At 44.9% G+C, this 25,630-nt stretch overlaps 1 protein-coding gene across 1 annotated transcript in view; it reads left to right on the top strand.

Moving 5' to 3' along the window:
• The window catches only part of Nckap5 (NCK associated protein 5), an 841,775-nt gene that overhangs the window by 766,948 nt on the left and 49,197 nt on the right, over window positions 1–25,630 (top strand). Inside the window, 2 exon segments of the mRNA XM_028874923.2 lie at window positions 8,518–8,829; window positions 13,599–13,735. Coding sequence (XP_028730756.1) covers window positions 8,518–8,829; window positions 13,599–13,735 — 449 coding nt within the window.

Raw genomic sequence — 25,630 nt, forward strand, 5'->3', positions numbered from 1 at the left:
GGCTTCTGAGTGATCCTCCTGTCCCCGTGCCCCATCTCACAGAAGGAATCCTAGAGTTATAGATGTGTGCTATTCTATGGGGCTTTTTGCGTGTCCCATGGATCAAATTCAGATCATCAGGCTTATGCTAAGAGCACGTTGACTTGCTGAGCCTTCTTACTTCCTTCTTTTTTAATGTTTGATTTCCTCTTAATGGTCGACGTTTTTGCTTATGTCCGCTCCCTATACGGTAGTGACCCGAATTCCCAGCATCTGGTGTTTTTCGTGCCAAAGAAAGCTCAAAGGATCACAAAACACATTCGCATTCTCTTATATGTTCTCCAAACCTCAGATGGCTTAAACCTGCCTGAACTTAGAGACTGGGGAGGGTTTCCACGCATCCCAAGCCATCACATTGAATTTAACCTTCTAGAAGGTCATTTCATGCCACAGCCAGAAGTTACCAAATGACTGGAGATGAATCATCTGTTTAATCATTTTTTTTTTGTATTGCCTGACAAAACTGTGAGGCAAACTTAAAACAGATAACCTACATTTAATGGATAGGGTTTTGGCAACTGGCTTGGATTTTTTTTTTCTTAAGCTTATTTCAGCCAGGCAGATGAAGAGAGAGATGTGCAAATAAAGAAATCTGTGTCCCCATCTGTGGTTTTAAGTTTTTTATTGCCAGCACCACACCATGTGGCTTAAAGATGTGTACAAACCTGGAGTTGACATTTACCAAGACTTACGTACACGACCACTCAGGTTATAGTCAAGTTAGGAAAGCACACCAATTAATAGGATGTTCTGAGACTTGAACACCCACAAACCACTCTTTTTGGCTGTTGACTTGTGATGGATTTTCATTGTGTATTTGGCATGCCTGTGTACGTGGAAAATGAGAAATCAACAACCTTAACTGCCATTTCTCAAGTGTTGTCCACCTTGTTTATTTAAAGAGGGTCCCTGGCTGTTCTGGAGTCCCCCAATTGTGCTAGGCTGACTGCTCAGCAACCCCAGGGTCCTCCACCTCCACAGCACCTGGTTTTCAGCCAAGAGTTTTATAGATATAGCAGAAGTTTTCATCGTGAAAAGAGAGAGATTTAAGTTTCATGTTTTCTGTTTTCCTGGGTCTCTGGGGGCTAAAGAGAGAAAATCATTAGTAATGTAATTCATTTGAATCCACAAGTGACTAGCTCCCTGCATTGAATCAGAGCCTAGGCCTCCCTAACGTGAGATCCAAACTCTAACATGCTTCTCAGGTTTGGAAATGCAGATATCATCCTCAAAAGTTTTAGATTCAAAATCTGAGGAGACAGCTCAATCTACAGTCTTCACCTTGTAGTCATCAGGCCCAGGTGCAGTCTCCAGAACTGATGTTTAAAAAGAAAAGCCAGACATAGTGGCACAGGCTTGTAATCCCAGCTCTAGGGAGACAGAGGTCTCTCTGTCTCTCCTGGGGCTCGCTTGCTAGACAGCCTAGCTATTGTCGCAGTCTGGGCCAGTGAGAGACCCTGTCTCAAAGCCAGACCAAACCAACCAAACAAAAACAAGGGGGAAGACACCTAAGGAGCAACAGCCAAGTTGTCCTCTGACAACAACCTGCACACACAAACACATTCACATAGAACATGTGTATACACAGAACATGCACACAAATAACATGCATGCATATATACACATATCAAAAATGTTCTGATTTTGGAGTATTTCTGATTTTGAATTTTCAGAGAATCACCTAAAAGGCTAAGTGAATATTGAAAACAACTTGGAAGCAATTTTGGTCCTAAGCTATTTGGGTAAGGGATCTCAGGACATAGTGACAGGTCACTGACTACTAATCATGTGAGCTAACCTTTAGTTGTTCGATGTAACATCCCAAGTCCATGCAAATGGCAATGCCATGAACATCATTTGTTTGAGTTTTGTAAATAATAGTGAGGATACATACTGGCTGTAAATGGACCTCTCAAGAAAATGCCCCCTTCACTTTTATATACAAGACAGCTTACAACCAACCATGGGTCCTTTGCTCCCTGTTCATCAGTTACTCCTTAATACTCCTGATGAACTCATTCCCAAGGATAGAGTTACCAAAAGATAATTGCTTAAGGTTTCTTCCATGGTTAAGAGCACTGGCTCTTCTTCCAGAGGACCCAGGTTCAATTCCCAGCACCCACGTGGCAGCTCACAATTGTCTGTAACTCCATTTACAAAGGATCCTACATCATCACACAGACATACACGCGGACCAAGCACCAATGCACATAAAGAATAAATCATTTTTTAAGAACACATTAAAAAAGTAAAATAGACAGGTTGTTCAGTAAAATGTACTGAGCTGCTGCGGAGTCACCCTGGCTTCAAGGATGACAACTTAGTTTGCTTTGGATGTCCTGACTATATGGTGGTTAAGTGTCTTCAGGAGACTTCTGTCCCTACCTGCCTGAGGCTGCTAACTGAGACTTAGTGAACACCGCCGCATCATCAGCTTTCTCCCAGACTGATGTAAAGAAATGAACTCTGATTATGAAAGGCAAACATCCCTTGATTTTTATTTTCTCAAAATCAGAAAGAAAAAAAAAAAGCCAAGCAGGTTTGCAAATCCAGTCCTTCCAGTCCCAAAGTCTATGGTTTCTTGAGTCTTCAGATTCTCCTTATTTATTTATTTGCATGTATGTTTAGTGTGTGTGTGTGTGTGTGTGTGTGTGTGTGTGTGTGTGTTGCATCAATGTGGTTTGTGAATGTGTGCATGTGGATATGTGTGAGCTTGCCTGTGTGAAGACCAGAGGTGACAGTGGATGTCTACCTCCATTGCCTTCTACCTTATTTTTTGATATAAGGTCTCTCGATGAGCCTGGAGCTCACCAGTTAGTCTAGCTGGCCAGTGAGCTCCAGGAGCCCTCCTGTCTCCACCCTCCCAGCTCTGTACCACCACACCGAGTTTTTCACCAAGTTCAGCTCTTCATGCTAACCTGGCAGGCACTACTGAATGATGTGTCTCCCCAGCCACCAAGTGGGGATTTTGTATCTCATACCTGAAGTTGACAGTTGAAGAAACCCCATGGGAAACATTTTCAAAACCTTTCCTCCCCACCACCATTCCACACAGGACCTCTGTTGACTGCCCTGAGCTGCTGTTGACCTTTTCAGTAAGGTCACTTCCTTCATGCCTGAAGTCTGAGCCAGGTGAGACTCCTAAGCTGGATCACTTTAAAGGGGTCCTTTCAGAAATGCCTGTATCTGGTTCTGAGAAAGGGAAACACACCCATCCCTTTGCAAACCAGACACTCCCAGTGTGTTCACTGTGTCGGAAACAGAAGATTCTGAGTCCGTTCCTTTGTGAGATTCCTCCATGTCCAGCTGCTGACCAGCCTCAGTGCATCCCAGATGTGCCGAGATGAAGAGTGCCCACATGACCAGTGTCCTGAGAAGTGGGATTTTTGTCTAGGAGTCATGTGGTTTTTGTTCTAACCTCAGCTTTGAAATGACGGGGCTGCCATGTCCTAAGTGGTCCCGAGAGACTTGTGGGGGGGGGGGGTGACAGGTGTAGGAGCTTGCATTTGGAGACCAATAAGAGACAAATGGGGCAGTAGGAATAGGTGAGGGGGTCAGCCAAGGTCAGAGATGTAATTGGTGACCTTGGAGGACTGAAGCCTGCTGGTACATTGAATGACCCAACCCCTGAACTCATTAGCAAGGCACCTTTGGCAGCCAACTCACGAATACAGATATGAACTTGACATCTGTCTAGGGCAAGACCAAATCAACTCATTGGAGATTCCAAGCAGGTTTGGTCCTGTGAACTTTGTTCTTACTATAGCCATTTAATTATTTTATGAGTTCTTATAATTCTCTGAGAGGGAAATAACTGGCCTCAGAAGTACAGTATCCAACACTTTTTCAACTTACAGTATTTTTTTGTGAACTGCAGGAAACTAATAGTGCTTTAAAGAAACTACAGAAAGATGCATCAGCACTTTCAATACAATCCTGGCTGCCCAAGGTGGATGCATTCAGAAGGAATTTGCTTGAGGGTGAAACTCTGGCATCTGCCTGAGCCTTTATCCACAGCTCATTTCATAGGTTCTTAAAAATGACACCTTCACGTCCTCCACAGTTGGCATCTGGGAATTTTAGAAATTAAAAAGAAAAAGTTGTTAATAGCAAGTGGGTTTTGAGTTTGTCTGCACACATAGTCCTCAGAGAACTTAGGAATTCAAAGAGCCCCATTTACAGATTGTGGTATAGCAGTGCTGTGTGCTGATGGGAAAGGAAATAAGGGGACAGACTCCAGAAAATTCCAGTCCTCAGAATGGCACTTACATAGAGTTCCATCACTCTTTTGTTTTGGACCCCAAATTTGTTCTCTGCTCTATCATCCACAATGGCTACAAGGTCTTTACTAGAGACCTAGCAGAAAGAGTCCAGCGTAAGAGGTGGGGATCACTGAAAACAAGATTATAATGTCCCTTTGTTGTGTCTGTGTGTGTGTGTAAGTGCACATATGTGCATAAACATGGGGAGACATGAGTTTGATTTCAGATATATCCCTCAGTTTCTCTCAATTTTATCATCTTTTATTGTGTGTATGAGTGTTTTCCCTGCATGTATGTCTGTGAACCATGTGTGGGCCTTGGGCCAGTAGATAGCAGACAACAGTGTCACATCTCTTGGAACTGGAGGTACAGACAGTTGTGAGCTGCCATGTGGGCGATGGGAATTGAACCTGGGTCCTCTGTAAAAGAAGCGAGTGCTCTTAACCACTGAGCTGTCTCTCCAGCCCCTATCATTTTTTTTTTTTTTTTTTAATAACAAGGTCTCTCACTAAACCTGGAGCTCACCAATTTGGCTCAGTTGGCTAACAAGCCAGCCTTGGGATCATAACATACTAAGACACCCAGGATTGTTATATGGAAAGAAGGAATGTGGGGAAGGGAGAAGGGAGGGAGGGACAGACAGATGGACAGACTTCTGACAATGTCTTCTTATTCAGAGAGCTCATCATCTCTCCCAGCAATCATAGAGTCTCCTTAATTGTAGAGAAAATAGAAATGGTGAATGTCTTATTTACTGTTCTAACTAAGGTAACTTCCAGAAGGAAGCATTTCATAGGGGACTGACCTGCTCACAGTTTCAGAGGGTGAGTCCATCCATATGACCATCATAGTAGAGAACATGGCAGCAGGCAAGGGGTGGGCATGGTGCTGGAGCAGGAGCTGGGAGTTTACATCCTGATCCACAGGCGGGGGGGGGGGCAGACAGACAGGCAGACAGACAGACAGGCAGAGAGACAGAGATAGAAGGCCTGAAGGCAGGCTTTTGAAACCTCAGAGCCCACCCCCAGTGACACACCTCTTCCAACATGGCCACACCTCCTAATCCTCCCTAACGGTCCACCAGCTGGGAACCCAACATTCAAATATATGAGCCTATAGGGGCCATTCTCATTCAGACCACCACAGGAAATGATCTGTCAGGAGAGTTGAGAGTAAAGCTGACCAGGTGGAGGCCCTGCAATGAAAAAGGCTAGAATTCTACCCTTCCGATCTTAGGGGGGGAAATGACCTCTCAGAGCTCAGCCATTGGAGTCAGGGCCCCACAGCCCATAGCTGAACCAGATCCCATGGTGTATGGAGGAGGGGGGTGGGGGCACCACATTGAAGATGGGGGCTGTGCTCTGCCCCATTCCAGGTATCCTGTGAAGACGGAAGCCCCTCTTCATGCAGGAACTCTGCCTCTACATTAGCTACTTTGCTGTTGCTGTAATAAACTATCGTTACCAAGACAACTTGCAGAAGGAAGAGTTTATTTGTTCTCACAGTTCCAGGGAGATAAAAGTCCATCCATTGTGGTGACCATACAGAGCAGCAAGTGATGGGCATGGCAGCGGGAACAGAGAAGCTGAGAGCTCACATCTCAACCGTCAGAGGAGGAAGCAGAGAGAGTGACCTGGAAATGGGACAAGACAACTAACACTCAAAGCCACCTCCATGTTGTACTTTCTCCAACAAGGCTCCGCCTCCCGGAAGTTCTGTAACCTCCCAAAATGGCACCACCTACTGAGAACCAAGTGTTGGGATGCCTGAGCCTATGGAAGATATTTCTGAGTGAAATCACCACAGCTTCCTAGTATTTCCAAAAAAAAAAGTACTAAAATTTCCAGGTCCTAGAGAATCCACCTTCTTTGTCCTTTTTTCCCTCTGTATTAGAAAAGTTTCAGTGTGCCAGGTGGTGGTGGTGCACACCTTTAATCCCAGCACTCAGGAGGCAGAGCCAGGTGGATCTCTGTGAGTTCGAGGCCAGCCTGGTCTACAGAGTGAGTTCCAGGAAAGGTTCCATAGCTACCCAGAGAAACCCTGTCTCACAAAAAACCAAAAAATGAAAAAGAAAAGTTTCAGTTTGCTACTACTTACAGCAAAGACGTTTAAGGAGGAGAGCGGGGTGACCAGCATATTGGAGTTTGATACTAACTGATGATGAAATGGGGTTATATGTGGCACAGATAACGTTGTTTGCCTCTCGGGTCTGTCCTAATGCGTCATCAGCACACTGAGTGTTTGACCCATGTTACCATTTATGATCCTGTCCCTTTTCTACCCTCAGTATGACAGATGCCATTCTAAATTCCAGAGATTGGTTAAAGAGCAAACGTTAATACTTGGAGCAGCCTACAAGGAACTGGAGCCCACTCTTGTGCAGAGACACCCCGCCCCCAACTCAGATGGCAGCCATACCACAAGCCACTGTTCCATAAAGCACCGGGGACATGGTGGCTAGTAAAAACAAAGATGATGCCATAGCTCTTTCACCCTGTCCATGTCCAAACAGTGCTGAGTTCTATCTCTGACCCACGTCTAGACTTGCAAGGCCCCGTAAGGGAACAAGGACATTTCACTCAGAAGTTTTACTGTATGAGCAGAAACTCTACATTACAACCAGATTTTGGAGGCTACCTCATTAGCTTTTATAAACCACATTTCCATCTTTGAAATTAAATAAGGAGTAATTTTTGACAGAAATTTTCTACATAAACTTTTTCTGAAGATGAGATAGAATGTACTGAATTTGTCATATGTGTGGTAAAATCGGCTTAATCTGATTTAGAAAATACTGGGCTGTCTGGAAGGAATGAAAAATCCAAAAGGTGGAACTAGGGAGATGTCTTAGTAAAATGTTTCACCATGCAAGCATGAGGACCTGAGTTGAATCCCCCAGGACCTATGGGCAAAGCCAGGAGTGGAGACAGCTGTAAACCCAAGCTGAGGAAGAAGAGCTCACTGGCTAGCTAGTCTAGCTGGATGGATGTGCCTCAAGTTCAGTGGGAGACCATGTCTCAAAACGTAAAGTGAAGGGGGCTGGAGAGATGGCTCATCAGTAAAGAGCAAATGCTGCCCCTGCCGAGGACTCAGCTTTGGCTTCCAGCACCAAGATGGCCCCTTACAACTCCAGTTCCCAGGAATCCATCGCCCTCTTCTGGCCTCTGGGGGCACTACACTCATGGTGCATGTACATACATTCAGGCAAAAACACTAATACACATAAATTAAAAAATAAGGTGGAACATGATTGAGGAAGACACCAGACATTGACCTCTGCCCTTCACTTACACACACACACACACACACACACACACACACCCATGAACACACACAAACACACACAAAGGGCTGTGATGAGTTTTGTTACTGCATAAAGTAGTAACTCAGAGTAGCCCTTCTTTAACAGGTGTCTATCACACGCATATCACATGGTTGTCGCTGCTCTGACCCCTAAGTACATTTGGAATAGCCTGTCCTCACTGTCCACTTTAGAGGCTGGGACTGAGCCAGCCACTGAGTGGTGATAATTCATGCAAGAGACACGCCACCCCCTTTGTCAGGACATCACCCGGGTCAGTTATGTGTGCTCATTACACACTTTATTTCTGTTATTAAACTTCACCTAATTGAAGCCATAGGAGCCCCAGACTGAAATAAAGATAATCAAAAATAATGGTTGGTCTCTAATGATGGTTCCTTTTTCTCTCGACACTCTAGAGAACGGTCTAGTGCATGTGGGCGTGCAACTGTGGCCACCCATAATGGGCCAACCTTCTTACCTCCTTATGTGAAGGAGATACTTTCATATCCATGCATCTCACTGGATATTTAGTACACTGGTTTTCCAATGTGTGACGTTTTTCCTTTATGTTATCATCATCATCATCATCATCATCATCATCATCGTGTGTGTGAATCCACACAGTGTTGGGGGAGGGGCATGTATGCCACAGTGGGCATGGGGACGGCAGAGAACAGCTCTATGGAGTGTTTTTCTCTCCTTCCACCTTTCCATAGGCACATGCGGGTCACCAAGCTTCCAAGACGAGTAAGTGTCTTTGCTGACTAAGCTGTCTTACCAGTCCTTTATCTAATCTTCTAAATACCTCCCTCTGGCTGCCTTCTTTCCTCCAGATCATATGCAAAGAAGAACCGTTGTTTTCCTTTTTTCTGTCAGCCCGCTCTAATTTTTCTCTGTTTTTCTCTATGCTAGAATCAAACTGCCAGATGAGAACACTGGACAGTGGGATTGGAACCTTCCCTCTCCCAGACTCAGGAAACCGCTCCATGGGACGATACATATGCCAGCCGGGCTCCCCAGAGGACACTGAGCCCCTCCCGCCTCTCCAGCCAGCCCCTTGCTTAGCTTCCTCTGCCAGAGCCCAAACCCTGGAACGTGAAGTGCCTTCCTCCACAGACAGCCAGAACTCCTCTGAGTCCACCATCATCCATTCCATATCGGACCCCAGCATGATGGCCAGAGGGATGCGTCCGCAGAGTCGCCTTCCCAAGCCCACCTCCTCAGGTAAAGTGCCATCTACTTTCCAATGGAATTGTTCCCACCATAATAGCATGTTTGCTGATGAACATGTAAAACTACCCAGCAGGAGACAAGTCACCCAGTGATCTCTGCCCCACTAAAATGCAGATTTATGGAAATCTCTGCGTACCCTCAACCAAAAAGTGGAACAACACACATGAGACCTTATCAGGGGCTGGAAAGATGGCTCAGGGGGTAAAGCGCTTACTTTAGCAATCACGGGAACTCTAGTCCAATTCCTGGAACCCATGTGAAAAAGCATGTCTGCAATCTCAGTGTTGAGAGTTAGAGAAAGACCAATCCCTGGGGCTTGCAGCAAGTCCAGACAAATCAGTAAACACCAAGTGAGAGATGCTATACAAGGTGTCTGAAGAATAACACCCCAAGTTTCTATCCATTCTCCACACAGCAGAGTGTACACACACACACACATACACACACACACACACACACAATCACACGCATGTACACACTCATAAACATACACACATGCACTAATTAACAAAATGACATTATCAACTTATAGTATTATGTTAAGGGGTGGTATTGGTGAAATTATTAAGGCCACTCCACATAGTTAAAAGGGGGGTTTATTTAGTGGCGTAACTTACAAGTGAAGGGATAGGTAGGTTGCAGGGTCTAAGAAAGACTTAGCACAGTCTGGCAGTGTTCTCTGGAGAACTCTGCTCAGTCTACCTCCAGCTTCCAGGGTCCAGGAACCAAGAGAGGCTGGGCGGTGGTGGCAAATGCCTTTAATCCCAGCACTCGGGAGGCAGAGCCAGGTGGATCTCTGTGAGTTCAAGGCCAGCCTGGTCTACAAAGTGAGTTCCAGGAAAGGCACAAAGCTACACAGAGAAACCCTGTCTCGAAAAAACCAAAAAAAAAAAAAAAAAAGGAACCAAGACAAGAGAGGCGGCACATCTGGATCTTGGGTCTTCAGGGTCCTCTCTTGGCCCCGCCTTGTAGGCGTGACAGTTACCAAAGCCTCAGTGGGGGTTGGAACTTCCAGATCAAAGATAGAATGGCTACCCACTACAGGGTAGGCATTCATAGGAGGAAACAGCACACCAATAGATGCTATGTAAATTGATGAAGAAACAAAAGCATGCAATATATATTCATGAGATTTATCTTTAAAAAAATCCATGTAGCCCTTATTGAATATAGGGGTTGGAGAGACAGCTCAGCAGTTAAAGGTGTGTATTGCTCTTGAAGAGGACCTGAGTTCAGTTCCCAGAACCTTCACTGGACAGCTCACAACCATCTATGACTCCAGCTCCAGAGGATCCAATACCCTGTCCAGCCCCTGAAGGTGCTGCACTCATATGCACATGCCTGCACAGAGACACATCTATACACATGATTAAAAATAAAGGACATCTTTTAAAAAAGGATAAGTTGAATATAGAAAAATTTAGCCCCAACACACTGATGTAAGTAGAATGTTGTGTTTCCTCTAAACAGAAACTATATAAGTGTCCTGACAGACTTCTATCTTATTACTGTACATTTACATGCTGCTAAACTATAAAGACATAGTGTGATTGATCAGCAGCAGATTGTGTGTTGACTGAAGAGGAAAGTAACTCACCTTCCCATCGAGACCTGCCTGCAATCAATGGAAAGACGCTTTTATGAGTAAAGACGAGGCCAAGCTAAGGGTCAAAGTGTTTCCATTGTTCCTCGATTAAAAATATTTATTACAGACCAGGATGATGCTCAATAATTCTTAACAGGTGTGGTTGTGGCGCTGACAAGATGTGTATTAGCACATGAGCTAGAACTCTGAAACAATGCTTTTGTTTATGGCTAGAAGGTCGGAAAGGAGCCACATGTGAGGGTTATATTACAGGTTTCGGAGAACTTAGATGAGAAAGCTGTTAATTAAACATGTTTGAATGGATGTATCAGACTGTTCCTGTGACTAAATTCTTCACACAGAGACAGCAATGGCCAAGGGGCCTCATCAGGACTTGCGCTCCTTCCCAGCCAAGGTTACATTTTTAAAGGCCATAATGCATATTATTTTTGAAATAAGTGCAGTGTTAATTAATGGCCCAGCCTCCAGAGCTTCAGGGGCGAAATCTTAGTTATAGATTATGTGCTCTATGCCTGAATAGTCGCATGTGTGACCTCAATTCGGCAGCGGGCTGCCGAGTAGACTCCATGATTAAACACTGTCATTATAACAAATTGAATAGAAACCACAAGCTTTGAATTGCTCCATAAGAAGGGGACAGGAAGGAGATTGTTCTGATCTTGCCACTTATATTCACTGCATCTGAATCCCAAGGGTTGTGTCTTAATTAAATTGTCACAAAGAGGTGTAAAAAGGTAGTATATGGGAGACAGTGAGGTGAGCAGACAGGAGGCCATCTTGGGGTCATCCACCCTGAAGTCTCCAGTCCATGACACCCACGGAATCAGGGCTGCTTTCTGATGCTTTCCTCGGTGACCATTTGTTAGGCGAAAAATTATGCCGTGCAAAAGTTTCAGGAACGAAAAGGAATGCGGGTTTCATTTCCTTCCTTCCCAGCAGCTACTTCCTGTACGATTTACACAGTTGAACGTGGCCTTTTCCTTAACCCCATTTCAAACACGGAGGCATCCGAACACATCTCACATTGTTAGTAAAAGTCTAATTGCCTTATTTTCTCACCCAAGCAAACTGCTGTGGAGGGCTGTGTGGCATGTCCTATTGATAATTAGGGTGGGTTTTTTTTTTTTAACTTATTTTTTAAAGTTTTCATACAAGTATATTGTGTGTTGTGCCTGCTCTTCTTCAAACTCCCTCCCCTCTCTGTCCTCCTCTCTCCTGCTGGTCCCCTTTTGCCCCCTACATACTTCCCTTCTATTTTCATGTCCTCTGTAAATACAGGATTTTGGGGTAGCTATATAAAATATGAGAGAAAACATACAGTATTTGTCATTCTGAGACTGGCACAGTTTGCTTAATATTTATTTCTGGTTGCATTGTTCTCCTGAAAATACTTCCATTCTTCTCATGTATGTTTTCATCGGATGTTTCATATCTGTATCGATGTGTGTGTGTGTGTGTGTGTGTGTGTGTGTGTGTGTCCTCATCTATATCTATAGATATATATGCCACAATAGGACGCTGACTTACAGAACACCTTCCTTGATCATTCTAAAAGACAGTCCCCATTGGGATCCTTCAGCTTCAACAACAAACACAAGAGAAACATGCTCGTCTTCCCTAGCCATCAGAGAACTGTAAGTCAGAACACATTAAAATTCTATCCTACCACAGTTAGAATAAAGGTTATTAAGGAAACAAGAAGCAACAAATGCTGATGAGGATGTGGACCAAAGGGAAGCCTGATACACTGCTAGTGGGAATTTCAACCGTCCAGCTACTATGCAAGTCAGTGTGGAGATCTCTCAAAAAGCTAGTAAATCTTCCATATGACCCAGTTATATCACTCCTGGGTATTTCTCCAAAGGACTCCGAAACAAGGCATCCCAGGGACCCCTGTACATCGTTCTTGCTGCAGCACTGGTCACAAGGGCTAAGCTGTGGCACCAGCCTAGGTATCCATCAGCAGATAAAGAAAGTGTGATTTGTATACACAGTGGAAATTCGTTCACTTGTGATGAAGAACAAAGTCATGTCACTTGCGGCAACATGCATGCGACTGTAGATAAGCATACAAAGAGAATGAGGCCCATCTCAGAAAGGCAAATATCATGCGTTTCTTCTGACTCTACTGTAGATACATAAAAGTGTGTGTGTGTGTGTGTGTGTGTGTGTGTGTGTGTGTGTGTGTGTTAAAGTAAAAGTAAAACTGTGGAAGGGCACAAAAGGGAACTAACAGGAGTGAGGGGAGGTGGAAAAGGTGAGTAGGGATGTAGAAGGAAGAGTATGCTCAGCACATAATATATACATACACAATGGTCTTTTAAACAGCAATGGAAAACAAGGATCCACTGCTCCGTGATGTTTAGGAAAGGCTGAAAAATCAGATCTTCTCCATGGCAGTTCGTAAGGGATCTAGTATTAGTCCTCCGAAGTTCTCTTTTCATTGCTGTGATAAAACTAAAGCACTTAAGAGGGAAAGGGTTCATTTGGGTCCACAGTTCCTCCGAGGAGATGCAGCCCACCCCACCCCACCCCGTCACAGTGGGGAAGACAGAACAGATTGGAGGAGACACAGTAGGAGCAGGAGGCTGGCTGGTCACATCGCATACACACTCAGAAAATAAAGAGAACCGGAAGTGGGGCCAGGCTATGAAGCCTCACGGTCTCTTCCTCCTGACCCACTTCCTCTAGTGAAGCACAACCTTTTTAAAGGTTCCAGAACCTTCTGAAGCAGCATGGCCAGCTGGGACCAAGTACCCAGATGCATGAGCCTATGGGAACCATTTCACATTTAAACCTCAGCAACCTCCAAGATGTGTTCATTATTTGATAAACAACATTGTTTGAAAGATAGCCTTACTGTTTCCTTACAGTTTGCTTGCTGAACCTGTTTTAATGTGGAAAGTCTCAACCTGTTTTGAAAGATGTCAGATCCCAGGGCAATAAGCTTTAGGTCTCCTCTGTAAATACGTATACACAGTTATGCAAATACTTGGGCAACCTAGACTCAAATGGGGAGCAGAATGTCAGGAGACCCAACTTTCCCTATATTCAGACCTTCACTCTATTTTTAAATGTGCCCCCTCTCCTTTCCTGAATTTGTTCAAGGTCGGTGAAAGTCTGTTTTTTATTTAACATGCCTTCCTTCATTTAGGAAAAACCAGTTTCCAAAAGCAGAATGAAGCAGAGTCAAAGACCCAGCCTGGCCCCTCCTTTGACTCTGCTGAGGATGCGGTGGCAAGTGAGCCCCTTTCAGGATGGAGGGGCGAAGATGCTACCGCTGAGACCCAGGTGAGGGGGTACCATCTACCTGTCTGTCCTGATTGCAAAATCTGAGCTCCTTGAACCCTATAGAGATAGAGCTAATTTTAAATCAGATCTTCACGTGGGTTTACCAAGTCTGTATCAGTTACTTTCCTGATCTCTGTGATAAAATACTGGACAGAAATAATACAAGGGAGAATCAGTGCATTTCAGCTGAGCTTCAAGGGATTTCAGTCCACGGTAGTAGGACAGTGTGAAATGGTTCCTTTCCAAGGCAGCAGAAGTTTATAGCTAGGACCTCTTCACCTGGTGGTAGCTGCAAGGAAGAGAGAGCTAGGCTGAAACCAGAGCTGGGCAGCATCTTCAAAGATCCACACACCCAGCAGCCCCGTGAACCACCTCCAGCATCCAGGCTCTACCAGGCTTTACCACTGAAACACTCCATAACCTCCTGCTGGGTTTTCATATCAGTTTCTGTGACAAATACCCCAGAAAAAAAGCAACTTTGAGAGGAAAGGGTTTCTTTGGCCTGTATTTCCAGATCATAGACCATTATTGCAGGAAGTCAGGGCAGGAACTTGAAACGTTATCATATCTACAGTTAAGAGCAAAGAGAATAAAACCCTGAGTCTGAACTTCTTGCATCTCTTCTCTTCTACTATTCAGGGACCCCTGCCTAGGGAATGCTGCTCCCCACAGTAAGCTCTTATCAAATTAACAATTAAGGCATTCTTCTACAGACGTGCCCACAGGCGAGCTTGTTCTAAATAATTCCTCTCCTCATAGAGATTCTCTCCTCATGTAATCATATTTTCTGTCAAGTTCAGTTAAAATTAACCATCTTACCCCTCAAAACACCCAACTGGGGGCATGGTCATGAAGGGTCCAAACCACATCCAGTTCATAGCAACATAGAAACTTTTACCTATGGCTCAACCTCTACTCAGAATTAATATTAAACTGGAAGCTTATGCAGTCAGCTGTTGGTTACTTCTTAAAGGCCATCTTCCATTTGGGGACAGAAAGAGAATGAGCAATGGGGCAAGGACTGTTCTGTTCTTCTCACAGTTCTGTGCATTTGGACCATGTGACCTGCTTTTCTCGTGATTTCTAAGAAGCAAAGAACAAAGCAATAGGAGTCAGATCAATGAGAGGAGATTCTTAGATGTTCTACAAACTGGACGCACTGGGCCATGATTCTCCACTGCATCATTAAGATGTTTCTGGCAACCCAGGGTGGATTCACAGAAAAGCAGACAGCAGGCCACAGTGTGTTAAGAGTTCATCTGTGAGGAAATGCTGACTGACAGATCTCATGTAGACCAGACCAGTCTTGAGTTCATTCTATAGTTTTAAGATGACCCTGCGCTCTTTCTCTTACTGCCCCTACCTCCTGAGGGCTGGGATTCCAGGCGTGCATCACCACACCTGGTTCATGTGGGACAGGGATGGAAGCCAGGGCTCTGGGCATGCTAATCAAGCACTCTGCCAGCTGAGCTACATCCCCAGCCCTGAAGATACATGCTTCTAAATATTTTTCGGAGATTATAATTCATCATTTCCATCCTCTTTCTTCCCTCCAAAAACCTTTCCATGTACCTTCCCTTGCTCTTTCAAAACATGGCTTCTTTTTCTTTAACTGCTGTTAAATATATGGTGTATGCATGTATGTGGGAGGGGGTACACATAAATATTCCAAAATACATACTTATAAGTAACATTACACAGGTTATATTTTTGTGTTTAGGAATATACATATTTTTAAGTACTGAGAGAGAAGGATTTTTTTCTCTTGCCAATCCTGCTTCAAAAAGAAAGCTAGCCAGGGAGGTTGAACTTCACAAGCATGCTGTTCATAGTGGTATAAGCAACCAGCTGAACCACATGCCCAGCCTGCCAGCTCGCTTCCTTGTATTATGTCAAATGCGACAGAACATACCTGCTTCCCTGCTCATAAGGCACCAAGGTAAACACGCATCTTTTCTTCCAAAGTTGGTTTCTTTTGCTTGACGGAGAAATGTTAAGAGTCCACTTGTTAGCAGAGTCTGCCCACAGATGCAGGATTCCAGAGACTGAGTAGGTGGCCCAGTGGGTGAGGGAGCAGAGAGTCATTTTGTCGCTTTGTTTCCACGGAGCTACCCACTCTAATTTGCCAGCTGAGAAGAGAAAATATTCTTTCCCCACGTGTGCAGACAGGGCCTCGGCACCGAGGACTGCAGGCGCAGAGGAGGTAGGGAAGAGGGCAGTCCAGAGAGGCTCCGCATAAGCTGAGGGAAGGAATAGAAAGGGACAGCGGGAGAGCCCCGCCTCTGGATGCAAAGACCAGAGGAAGGGAGCCTTAACTCTGCTGGAACCCCTGCATCTGGGTTGCTTGAAAAGCAAATAATATGCTCTTGAACCACCAATAGCCGTGATAACCCGCAGCAAAGGATTGGGCATGTCAGCGTCCCATCGTGGAGGAAGGGACGTAGGTCACATGGCCCCAACCCCGTCTGATGGTCTGTAGGAAGGTAATAGTTGTTGGAGAAAGGGGAAACATTGGCTTCCGTGGGCTAACCAATGGTAAGATGCTCATTCCAGTAAATGGCCCACCACTAACACTCCTCTAGATAATCCCTCATCCCTGTTCCTGCAAGCATCCCCTCCGCCCTGCATCTCTAAGTAACCCCTGACTCAGACACATGCAAGAAACCCTAGTTAAAATCAGCAGATGTTGGGGGAGATGCTAGCAGAAAGGGGACTTGTTGGGAAGAGGAAAGGGATCAGCAGGAGGGAGAGGGGGCAATAGAGGGTAATGGGGTTGAATATGGTCAAAGTACATTATATACATGTATGAAATAGCCATGATGGAACTCGTTATGTTAAGTAGTAATCAAAGAAACAGAATATGCTGCTGGTGAGCTCCTGCCTCATCCACATGGCCACCCCTCACCATCATCAGCTCTTCTGCCAGTCAACTCTGTTACTGCAACCAAATGACATAGAGCCAGGCAGGCAGGCAGGTAGGGTGGCTCACACCTGTAATCCCAGCTACTCCGGAGGTCAGGGCTGAGGGGACCAAGAATAGGGGCACAGACTGAGCAACATAGTTAAGACCCCGTCTCAAAACTGGAGTTCTGGAGCTAAGACGTAACTCAGTAGTAGAGCACTAATACATTAGGGCTAAACATTTAACTCCAAGACCAAAGTCGTCATTATCATCAGCTTCCAAAGAAGAAAGGTCCAGTCCTTGATAAACTGCCTCTCTTGGTGTCGACTCTGGAGGAGAAGTGCATCCTGGCAGGAATCCTGGGAGAGGGCAGGGTGCTCACCTCATCTGAAAGGAAGGGAAGGAGATGGTACCCTCGATCCTGATTCTTCAAGGCATGCATGCCTCTGATGACTTTAAACCACCCTAGACACCACCTCTTGAATGTTTCCACCAGCTCCTAACAGCATCCAACCAGGAACCAGGCCATTACCACATGGGCATTTGAGAGACAATCCATAGCTAAGTCATAGCACCAGCCCTGCCAGCTTAGGCCCAAAAAAAAAGTTAAATGAATAAATAAATAAATCCAAGCTGAATCTCCTTTGTTCTCTATAGAGAGCTGCCCTGCCTCCCAGGCTTTTCATCTCCAACGAATGCCATGCACCATCACTTTAGAAATTCCCACAGTGTCCTTGGCTCTTCATGGTCTCATCCCATGTTGGCTATTCCAAAGTCCTGCTAGTGTCCCTCCCACATATCTTAGATCTGCCTCGGATTCACCTCCTCTGCCCCTGGCACGGCCTGAGTCCTCAGCTGGGTTATATGACCCCATTGTCTCCCCCTCTACCTGTCCTGGGCCCAGTCAGTTCATTATCTGCATTGCCACCAATGTACTCTCCCCCACGTGCAGTATGCCATGACCTGATCCCTTTGCTTAAAGCTTTCCAGTGCATCTTCATGACTCACAAAATCCAGCCTCCCAGGAGACCTGACCTCCAAATTCATCAATCTGCACATATTAAATATATACACCTTGTTGTATGGCAATCATACCACAACGAAGTGAATTTTTACTTTTATTTTAAGTTGTCATGCATATATATTGCGATTAAATCACTAGCAATCCACAGAGTCAGCTTAATAATCAGGGGAATTTATTTGGGGGTTAACTCACAACCATGGGAGATTTATCACAGGATCTGGGAAAGCTGAGCTATGTCCCATGCTGATCTGTTTGGTCCAAGATCTCAGCATCCAAACCACGAGGTTACCAAGAGAGAACTGCATACATGCATCCCAGGTCTTAATAAGGGTCCCCAGCGGCCATGCCCCAGGGGCAGGTACCTCAAGGTCATAGGCAGATGTAACAGTTACAGTTGCCTCACTAGGGGCGTGCTTCAGGGCATGGCTCAAACATACACATACACACACACACACACACACACACACACACACACATACATACATATACACACACACACACACACACACACTCATACATGTTATGCTGAGCATATGCCCCCATACTTCCTTATTTACCCTTCCCTCCTCTGATTAGTGCCTTGTGTTCCCTAGACACTTTCACATCATATACACATCCATGATTTTCTATTTCTATATAAAACCTGAGAACTAAAACTAAGAGAAAATACATGATATTTGTCTTTCTAAGAAGAGCTTCGTTTACCTAGTGTGGTTATCTCATGATGCAACCATTTCCTTACAAATGTCGTAACATCCTTCTTTTTGACGGCTCAGAAAATTTCCGTCATGTGTGTAGACCACAGTACCCATTCTTCTTTCGTTGGACACCTAGATTGATTCCATAACTTAGCTATAGCGAGTCATACTACAGTAAACACTGATGCCTGTGTACCTCTGTGCCATGCTGACGTGGAGACCTTCAGGTAAGCACTCAGAAGTGGCATAGCTGGATCATGCTGTAGTTCCACTTCTCGGTGCTTTGGAAAACCAAACAAACTGGCAAAGCCAGGTCCAGCTCCCCCTTTGCCCTGGGGTGTAGCTAGAGTTTTCCTGCCTTGCCCACAGTCAGGACAAATCTTTGCCACCCGCCAGTGCCACAGCCGCTCAGACCCAACCAAGTAAACACAGAGACTTTTATTGCTTACAAACTGTATGGCCGTGGCAGGCTTCTTGCTAATTGTTCTTATAGCTTAAATTAATCCATTTCCATAAATCTATACCTTGCCACGTGGCTGGTGGCTTACCGGCATCTTCACATGCTGCTGATCATGGTAGCGGCTGGCAGTGTCTCTCTGCCTCAGCCCTCCACTTCCCAGAATTCTCTTCTCTCCTTGTCCCACCTACTTCCTGCCTGGCCACGGGCCAACCAGTGTTTTATTTATTGACCAATCAGAGCAATTTGACATACAGACCGTCCCACAGCACTTCCCTTTCTTTTTTTTAAAAGGAAAGTTTTAACTTTTACACATCTCCAAAGTCAGCTTGGTATATTTGGGAATTTGGGCGTAGCTTCTCTTACTACTTCCTGCTGGAGGGGTCGCTGTATCTTATGGGGACACAAAGAAAATTTTAGGATCATGGAGTAGTCCGTGAGACCGTATCGTCTGAGCCTGTTGCCTTGAAATGATTCTGGATGTTGGATCATCTGGGCCATGGTGTCATCGGAGACCTTTCAGGTGGTCTTGGCTGGTCAAACCTGATGTATCTTAATCTAGAACAAATCCATAGCCTCTGGCTTTCTGTAGAAACAAAAACGGAGCCTCCTTTCCAAAGCAACATATCCTTAAATCCAAATTTTGAAGTTAAGTTACCTTTAAAATACACATTTTGGCATAATTCAACAGGTTTTGCAATCAAATGTTTCTCTTCAGTTACGAATATCAAAGAGAACATAATCCAGATTCTCTGTGTGGTAGCCATCTTTATGTGGCTTATGTTTTATATTACCTTGAGCCTATTGCTTTAAACTGCATCCTTCTAAGCCTGAAAAGGCGCTGTGGCTGCTGGCTCCACCCACTTCAGCTTCCCAACATGGCGGTGGTACGTTTTCCGCCAGCTTTGGGAGCCATCAACTCTCATAAATAGTGGGTCTATGCTTCTATCAAAGCAGCGAGTAGCCCAGAAACCTCTTTTTGTTTTGTATTAGCAAAGGCTAAATCCACCACGCAGCTTAATGTGCCACTTGCAGAGGCCTCATTCCCGCCATACTGCAGATTGAGCTTGCACGCTAGGAACCCGCCAGTAGCTCAAACACGCACACTGCCGCTCATTTGAGAGAGACAATTAGGAAACTGTTTTTGGCTCCATTTTAGAATCTTTTCTCAGGTTTTAGGTAGAAACTTTTGCCAACACGTTGGGCGCCATTTGTAGCTAGAGTTTTCCTGCCTTGCCCACAGTCAGGACAAATCTTTGCCACCCGCCAGTGCCACAGCCGCTCAGACCCAACCAAGTAAACACAGAGACTTTTATTGCTTACAAACTGTATGGCCGTGGCAGGCTTCTTGCTAATTGTTCTTATAGCTTAAATTAATCCATTTCCATAAATCTATACCTTGCCACGTGGCTGGTGGCTTACCGGCATCTTCACATGCTGCTGATCATGGTAGCGGCTGGCAGTGTCTCTCTGCCTCAGCCCTCCACTTCCCAGAATTCTCTTCTCTCCTTGTCCCACCTACTTCCTGCCTGGCCACGGGCCAACCAGTGTTTTATTTATTGACCAATCAGAGCAATTTGACATACAGACTGTCCCACAGCACTGGGGCTTTGCCTGAGAAATGTGACCTTTTTTTTTTTTTGAACCCATGGTTTCCCTCTAAGAATGGCAGCAGGACACTCTAGCAAGGATACTTACATTTGCATAAAAATTGGCTCACCGGAGGCTCACGGACTAACTATGTTCTCCCAGTTCCATTTCTGTGGAAGATGCTGTTTATTCCTCCTTGAATCCCTTCACTCTGTCAGTACAGCATGCAGAGGAATCCTTTGCATCCCAGTCCACAGACTCTGGCATTGCTGTTGGTACTGGCAAGTGGACTCTGAAAGGCCAGTGGCTTCTTCTTCAGGTTTTCTCACTTGCTCCTCATGAAAACTTTATAAAAGAGATGTTTTGTCTTGATTTTATAGATGAAGAAATCAAGCACCCCTAACCTAACACTGACTGTTCAAGGTTCACCAGGCTGGATTCACTTACGGGAATCGCCAAGGGTTTGGGAGTCTGTGCCCCTTCCGGAAAAGGATAGTGTCATGTCTCAGAGAAAGACCTCGTGCAAGATCTGATATGCTATAAAAATCTGCTTATTGAGTAAATAAATGTCTGGCTCATGAACTATGTTCATTGATGTTGATTAATACTGATTTTAAGATATACTTTGTAATGACATTCTCAGTTAATTCTGGTAAAATAATACTTTTAGCTCCCGACTGTAGTCACTCAGATGGCCCCCTGGTCAGTGGGTCACAGAACAAAATGAATAGACTTGTACATAATGGAGAGATTTGTGGGGAGGAGTTAGGGTAGGCAAGGTGGTAGGGACATGGGAGAGAGTGGATGTGTAGATGTTTGTTCACTGTGTTTTGTACATGTGTGAAATTGTCTAAGAACATAATTATAAGATTAAAACATATTTTTACTAATCCCTTGAGAATTTTTACAATGTATTTTGATCATATTTACCCCAGACTCCTCCCAGATCCAGCACACCTCTTTACACACACCCCCAATTTCCTGCTGTCTTTTTAAAAACTAACCCATTTTTCCAATGAGTGCCACCCATATACTCTTGAGTGTTAGGCCACCCACTGGAACATGGTTAAATGACCAGGAACTACACCCTTAAAGAAAACAACTCTCTTCTCCAGAAGTCATCAACTCTCCATAGCTCCACAGTTAGGAGTGGAGAGTTCCCAAACCCTCTTCCACTCCATGCTGGCATGTTGACTGGCTTGATCTTCTGGAGGTAACCACTGCAACTTTGTGCCCAAAAGCCATTGTTTTTGCTCCAAACCCCTCCAACCTCCGCCTCTTACAATTACAGTGATTTGCCCTTTCTTCTATGGTGACTTACTAATTTTATGTGTATAAGTATCTTGCCTGCATGTACACGACATGCATGCAGTTGCCCACAGAGGCCAGAAGAGCATGTCAGATCCATTGTAACTTGAGTTGCAAGTATTAGGTACCAAGCCCAGATTCTCTGTAAAAGGAGCAAATGCTCTTAACCCCTAAGATATCTCTCACACCCCCATGTGTTGTTGGTTGTTTTTAACTCTTTGGGGGGCCCACCATCCAGCTCCAAATAAATCACACATGGAGGCTTATTCTTAATTATAAATGTCCAGCCTTAGCTTGGCTTGTTTCTTGCCAGCTTTTCTTAACTTAAATTATCCCATCTATCTTTTGCCTCTGGGCTTTCACCTTTTTCTATTTCTGTATATCTTTCTTTCTTACTCCATTGCTGATTGTGTGGCTGAGTGGCTGGTCCCTTGTGTCCTTCTCCTTCTCTCTCTTGCTTCTTCCTCTCCTCTTTTTTCTCCTCCTGTTTATTCTCTCTACCTGCCAGCCCCATCTATTTCTCTTTCCCTCCTCGCTACGGGCCTTTCAGCTCTTTATCAGACCATCAGGTGTTCTAGATAGGCACAGTGTCACAACTTCACAGCATTAAACAAATGCAACATAAACAAAAGTAGCATACCTTAGAATAATATTCTACAACACCCATGAATAAATGTTAATTAAAAATTATTATTTGTACGCATACATTAAATTTTTAAAGTATCATTTTCAGAAAAATTTCCTATCCAGTCCTTCTCTAACAAGGGCCCTAAAGTATACACTGTTTTTTTTGCTCTTCCTCACACTACTGTTTGTTTTTTCATTTGCCTTTATTACACTGGATGCCCTGTGGGGTGGGGAAATGATTCAGTCGGTCAAGTGCTTGCTGAGCAAGTGTGAAGACCCAAGTTCAATACCCAGAACCCTTGTTTAAATAAGCAAACAAAAACCTGACAGTTTAGTAGTCCAGAGTTGGAGAGACAAAGACAGGCAGATCCCTCAGGATTATTGACTGGCCAGCTTTTGGTGCATTCCATGCCAATAAGAAACCCCATCTCTAAAGACAGGGTGGACAGCTCCAGGTTGACCTCTGGCTTACATGCTCTTGTGCACATGTACGTACATGCAAAAGCACCCTACACATGAACAAACATCCACATGCACATACAAATCTTCAAATCAAACCCTACTGGAGTCTATAGATCACTACAATATGGGGCCCGTTGAAGAGGACTCCCTGTTTCTCACAACCCATGTACACAAAATGTAGTGGTTAAGGGAAATAAGCAAAGCTTTGGGACTAGGTTCTCGTGGCCACCTGACGATGCTCACCTCGTCAAGCTCCAGTTTGCTGAATAAGAAGTGCGTTTTCTGCACTTCAAGGTAATTATAGCCAACAAATTACACAGAGCTGGGGCAGCTGAGTTAAAAACAATTGGTTTTGCAGTAATTAGAAAAACACAAGGAAATGATGACGGTAGGACAATATTGAAAGGGACACTGAGCGATGAGGGCCCTGGTTCCCAGTTCATTCTTCAGCTTGAATATTTAGAGATTCACAACTAATTATGCAGCGATGATGAATTTTAAAAAACCTGCCATCACGCCTTCCCAAGGCCAAAGGCTGCCTATTAATAGAGCTATCAGCTTTTGCTGTATTATAGAGAATTCACACAAAGTTGCATCTATTTTAAAGTGCTCATCTGGGGCATCACTTAAAGATGACGAATCTGTGTAATGTGCAGAATCAGCATTTGGGTTAAACTAAAATCCAAACTCATTACAGTCACTCCAGATATCCCCAGACAGATTCTGTTGTTTAAAATGGACACTAGAGCTACCTTAGTTCAGGGCATTGAACTTGGGTCCTGTGAAGGTGAAGACTGAAAGACCCTTGGGGCTCACTATCTCCCTCCATGTGCTGAGATTACAAGCATACATCAGCACGCTGACTTTTTTAAACTCGTGTTTTTAAAATTATGTGTGTTTGTGTATTTCTCTGTGGGGGTATGTACTTGTTAGTGCAAGTACTTCCAGAGGCTAGACACATTGGATACTCCTGGAACTGGAGTGACAGATGGTTGTGAGCCCCCAGATGTGGGTGCTGGGAACGAAACTTGGGTCCTGTGTAAGAGCCGAGCATGCTCTGAACCCTCTCTCCAGCACACACTTCCACACTCACACCTCTATCTTAACTGCAGACTCTGAGGATCGAACTCAAATCTTTACGCTTACCAGGCAAGCTCTTTATCAATCACCATACCCCCATGCCCAGTTTGCTGTGTTTCTGCCCAGAGTGGAAGGGCAGGAAGCGCTGACATGCAGGGTTTTGTCACCTAGCGTGAAAGGAGGCTGACACATGTAAAGTACTGACCGCAACCAGCAGTCTGCTCTGAGTCCCTCAGCAGGACCAGCCTCTCCAGTTTCTCTGCATCTCCACTTAGGGACATTCAGAAAATCAAATGCTTTCCAGTTGTTCACTTTGAATCCGTGGCTCTCTGAGCTTGGAGGCTTCCGGTGGCCCGAGGTGTCACATGCAATAATGAAACAAACAAAAGCAATCCAGCCAGCTTCCCAGAATCATGTGGTCAGGAACTAGCTATCAGAAAGAACCCACTGTGCCCTCAGACAGGCTGGAGAGGGGAAGCTGGGACATGACCTGCATTTAATTACTTGAGCAGCGTGCGCATCGCAAGGCCCTTAAGAAAGCAAATGCAGTGATGGACAGAATGAGTTTACCCTCCTGTCCAAAGAGCAACATGCCGTAGCGAGGACATCACTCAATTAAATTGGACTGCAGGAGATGAAAGAGATGGAGGCCAAGCCTGGAAACCCTAATGAGACATTTGGAGGGAAGAGATGCAAACCCTCCAGAGTTTGTCCTCTTTGATGGACATTCTTGACTCCCTGTCATTACCATAGCATCCTCAGTGTTTTGCCCCTTGAGTTTTTATTGTGACTCAAAATACTTTTTTAAGAAAAGCTTTTCAGTCCTTGATTGGTAGGAATTAGGTGTGTGGTGGGGTTGGGGGTGGGGTCCGAAGGTTTTACTTGGTGCTGTGACACCTTGGCCACCAGGGCTGAAAGAAAACCAGACCATGAAGCTAAAACTAAAAACAGAAAAAAGGATGTAAGATAGCCTGTGACTTTGTTTCTACACGGTACATGCTCCCCGCCTGCTTCCTGTAAGAGGAACAGCATGAAGTGTGGCATGATAAGAGCTATAGGTGCTGCTCCTGGGAACCCCAATATTTATGCAATCCTGTCCATGTGACCAAGGATGACTTTTCTTATGCAGAGCTCCCTACCCCACATAATATATTGAGAGTTCATACCCAATCATCAAGCCACTGAGTTGTGCCATATGTGGGAAACAGCAATTTCTGGAGATATTTGGGTTGTCACTGCTCCAAGGGGCCAGGAGCTGTTGTCTGGAGCTGCTACAAGGCTGTAATGCATAGGATGGCTCCCGACAGCAAAAAGTAAATGGGCAGATGTCAGCAGTGACAAGCAGCAGCCTAGAGTGGATTAACCTTTGGGCACAGGAAATGTTCACCGGGTGAGAGAACCTGTCAAATGTTTGAGTCAGAATATAACAGCAGCCACATTCTCCATGCCCAGCAGGGGCACTAAGGCCAGTTCCAGCTGCAAATCCAGCCATTATGATGTGCGTCCTTCAAAAGGGATCTTTAAAATTCAAATTTAAGGGGTGTGTGTGTTTGTGTGTTTGTGTGTGTGTGTGTGTGTGTGTGTGTGTGTGTGTGTGCATGTTCCTCTGGGACATAGCTGCATGCATGCCATGGTATGCTTGTGGAGGAGGCCACAGGAGTGTCAGTCCTCAAATCCTACCTTGTTTGAGACACGGTTTCTTGTCCTCTGATGCGTACACCAGGCTAGCTGGCCCGTGTTCTTTCAA

This window comes from Peromyscus leucopus, chromosome 15, assembly GCF_004664715.2.
Source record: "Peromyscus leucopus breed LL Stock chromosome 15, UCI_PerLeu_2.1, whole genome shotgun sequence".
In the NCBI taxonomy this organism is placed as follows: domain Eukaryota; kingdom Metazoa; phylum Chordata; class Mammalia; order Rodentia; family Cricetidae; genus Peromyscus; species Peromyscus leucopus.